General features: G+C 47.0%; 1 protein-coding gene across 1 annotated transcript; it reads right to left on the bottom strand.

Moving 5' to 3' along the window:
- Window positions 1-372: 372 nt before the first annotated feature.
- On the bottom strand, window positions 373-1,030 carry LOC104943953 (grainyhead-like protein 2 homolog; the record flags this gene model as incomplete). The annotated part of the gene is made up of 4 exons (XM_010769425.1): window positions 1,010-1,030; window positions 719-877; window positions 587-644; window positions 373-512 (listed from the first exon to the last, which is right to left on the bottom strand). Coding segments are annotated over exons 1-4 (378 nt in total), but the record flags the coding sequence as incomplete, so codon positions are not given.
- Between the last annotated feature and the right edge of the window lie 2,985 nt (window positions 1,031-4,015).

The raw sequence follows: 4,015 nt of genomic DNA, 5'->3' as shown, positions 1-4,015 counted from the left end.
GCAATGAAGATTTGGATTGCTAAGTATTATGAAAATGATGAACACTGCCTTGCTTATGTGATATTTCATGATAGGCAGTAGGTTGTCCTCCAAAATGGTCACACCCAATGATATACAAGGTTACAAGTAAGAAAAGTGACATTATTGTAAGCCTTTTTTAAATGTGTTTTTTCATCTTTGATTAAATATGTTTTTTTATCTTTGATTTCACTTAATTGGCTTATATTGCGGTATACTTTTGTTGTTGTCGTGTGTGTGTGTGTGTGTGTGTGTGTGTGTGTGTGTGTGTGTGTGTGTGTGTGTGTGTGTGTGTGTGTGTGTGTGTGTGTGTGTGTGTGTGTGTGTGTGTGTGTGTGTGTGTGTGTGTCTCACCTGTCCAGCTCTCTGCAGGTTTCCAAAGTGCACGTCAGGAATGAAGAGCACAGGCTGGGAATCCAGGTCCAGCAAGGCTTTAAACAGCGTGCTGTCCGCCCTCTGGAAGGGGGGGGTCTGCCCTGAGCTGCCATTTTTCCCTGTTCAGACAGAGTGTGAACTTGCATCTGTTGCCAGGCAACCATTCAAATGACAGAGTACCAAATGTTTGTACCCTTCATCTTCTTCCTGAGCTGTTTCTTCTCTTCATCACGAAGCTTCCTCTCAGCGCCCTGCAAAAAGCATGAGGGACAGAACATGAGAGGATGCTCATGGAGTTCCAATAAAGGGTCCACAGTGACCTCACCTTGTCACAGAAAACCTTGATCTGAGCGAAGGCCCTGTGGATGGGCCTGCTGCTGCAGCTGCTGTAGCTGTAGCTGTCCATCTGGATGATCAGAGGCATGCCCTTCACTCCTTTCTGCGACGAAAAGTCTGTGCTCAGACAGTTCACTGAGATAAACACCTGGGGGGGAGGGGGGCAGAGAGGTAGAACACAGGTCAGCTTCTGGAGATCAATCTGTAGAGGGAAAGATTGCCTTGCAGCTCAACCAGCCGCGGCGTTATGGGTGGGCCTAATGGGCCTAGGCCCACCCACTCTGGCACTGGGCCCACCCATTCATTGATCAAAACTGACTGTGAGAAAATATAGTTTACCAACATTTTTATTTTTGATTATCAAAATTAACAATAAAATAATAAAATAAGAGCAAACATGTGTCTCCCTTTAAAAGCAACATGAATTAACGTAATCAGGCAACGTAAAATGTGAATTGGACCGAACTCATAGTCGAAGCGCGGGAGCAAGCACATTGTGGAACGTCTCACGGCCGGGCGCAGATGAAGGAGGACAGTGGACTGGACAGACACAAAAAAGATACCGCACTCGCTAACGATGTCACAACAATCGATATTCAGGTTTTTAAAAGAGGGAGAACAGAGTTGCCCGCGCCGGAACCACCACACTCATCATCCTCACAGCAGGTGCCGCCTCAGAGAGACGAGTGTGTTTAATGTTGTGCTCCGGCTGAGCTCAGTCCCTCTGCGGGACGTAACATCCGTTGGAAGGACAACAGAAAATAGCATCCGAGTGCCGGACCTATCAGCCATAGATGACCCGGCGGCTACACAGCCAAAGCTCATAAAGTACCCTCAGACACTTTTCGGACAAAGAAAAAGGAGCTTCGCTGCCCACTGGTATGACAAGTACACATTATTGGAGTATAGCATTAGCAAGGACAGTGTGTTTTGTCAAATGTGCCGGCATTTTAGTGAGAAAGGCGGGGCCGGCGGAGAAGATACATTCAGTCGCCATGGTTACAGGGATTGGAAAGACATCGACTATACTCTCAGTAAATACGAATACAGCGCAGCTCAGGCAATAGCTATGGAGAGAAATACAAACTACAGACAGTGCGTGAAATCTGACCATGGCAGTGGCGGCGCCAGGGTATGGCTGGGGTAGGCTACAGCCATACAAAGAAATGGCTTAGCCCCACCTTAGCCCCACCTTAGCCCCACCATGAAAAATTATGTTAAAGTAAGCATGTTGAGAACAAGGATTGCGAAAATCTACCGGTGGTGTCCACAACACACAAACTGATCCTGCTGTAACAACAAGTGCACGTTACTGATGCAATATGGTTGAGACCATTCGGGCTTATGCTAGAGGGGTGTGGAAATTCTCTCGCGTTATAATATCAGCGTGGCCGCGGTCAGATCAAAATGCCTCTGAATGCAATTTGAATAAACCTACAGCCAATCAGAGCAACGAAACGTTGGGTCTGCTGCGTCATGCATTACTGATACATCACGTTCACAGTGAAAAGTCCCCAAACTTGCGCCTAGTAAATTGCACAGACAGCAGAACTTCTAGGATTAATTATTATTACTAGTATATTTCGGATGGATAGATTTGTTCTTAAACGCCCTCGCATTGAGGTACAAGTCGAACAGGTGCCAGAGTCACACGACCCACCTGAAGAGGATGCCAGCCAGCGGGGACCCGATGGGATTGGAGAGGCCAGAGGTGGCGAAGATGAGGAAAATGTGGAGCAGGAGGCCGCCAACGTTAGCGACATCAGCCAAGGACCTGAGGCTGCTAGCGACATTAGCCAAGGACCCGGAGATGGACCAAAACGTCCAATTTCCAAATATTATCCCTTAAGACAGATTGGAAGCCAGCAACGGTCTTTTAATGGGGCCTGGTTTGAAACATACAGCTGGGTCGAATATTCAGTTGAAAATGACTCATTGTTTTGCTTTGCCTGTCGTAATTATTTTGGGTGCTGGGAAGCGATTCCATTCCGAGCCTGCCTTTACCAATGGATTTAAAAACTGGAAAAATGCAACGGGAGCTTTCAAAAAACACAACGGGAGTGCCATGGAGGCATGGTCTGAATTTAAACAGACAACGAAAGATGGCTCAAGACTGGGAAACACGATTGATGCAGGTCATTTAAAACTAGTGAAAGAAAACCGTGAGTACATGAAGCCCGTGGTGATGTCCTTACGTTATACTGCAAGTCAAGGCATTGCACAGCGAGGTTACCGGGAGCAGGAGGGTGAGGAGAACTCGGTTAATAGGGGAAACTTCCGAGAGCTGCTACACTTAATTGGTGAATTTGACGTGACTGTAGCAATGAAACTGAACGACAATCCTCAAAATGCTAAAGACACACATCAAGACATCCAAAACGAGATTTTCCAGATAATGGCAGATATGGTCCGAAGTGAAATAAGTGCAGAAATTAGGGAAGCTGAATGTTTCGCCCTGATGGTTGACGAAACCAAAGATGTCAGTAAAAGCGAGCAACTGTCCATCGTTGTACGTTATATAAAAGGAGAACAAGTGCGTGAAGAATTCCTGCACGTCAGACGCACAGAGGGCCTGGACGCCGATTCGCTCCTCAGTACCATCAAACAGACGCTCAGCCAATGCAACATCGACCCACACATGTGTGTTGGACAGTGTTACGATGGGGCTGCTGTCATGTCAGGATGCAAGAACGGAGTACAGCAGAAGTTTAAAAAGGAGGTGCCAAATGCTTTGTATATCCACTGCCATGCACACAGATTAAACCTTGTGTTGGTTGATGTGGTCCGCAACGTTGAAGCAGCAGCCTACTTTTTTGAAACTGTACAAATGCTGTACAACTTCTTCGCCACTCAGTCGCCCATGATACTTTCATAAAGAAACAGAGAGAAATGGAGAAATCGGAAACACGCTGGTCATGTCAATATACAGCGCTGGTGGCTATCTGCAAATCACTGCCTGCAGTAAAGGCAACATTTACAGAGATCATGTCTCAGCCCAATGCGCGGAGGAAAACGGAGGCCAGAGCGGTGAGTGGACTAATTGATGAGCAGTTTGTCTTTCTTCTTACGCTTTTCGAGGATCTTTTCCGTGTCACAAAATTCATGTCTGAGCAGCTCCAATCTCCCAGCCTCGAGCTGTCCTCCGCAATGGACTTGGCTGATTCGGTCATAGCGACACTGACAGACAGACGCGCAGAGAAGTCATGGATGGAAATTCGGGACAGAGCAAGCGACCTGTGCACCGGAGCCAATGTAAATCACAATGAGACACCCGAAAGGAGACAGG

Source organism: Notothenia coriiceps, unplaced genomic scaffold (assembly GCF_000735185.1).
Source record: "Notothenia coriiceps isolate Sejong01 unplaced genomic scaffold, NC01 NC01_scaffold00007255, whole genome shotgun sequence".
NCBI lineage: Eukaryota > Metazoa > Chordata > Actinopteri > Perciformes > Nototheniidae > Notothenia > Notothenia coriiceps.
Note: the sequence above shows the minus strand (reverse complement) of the source record. Positions and strands in the feature narration are given on the sequence as shown.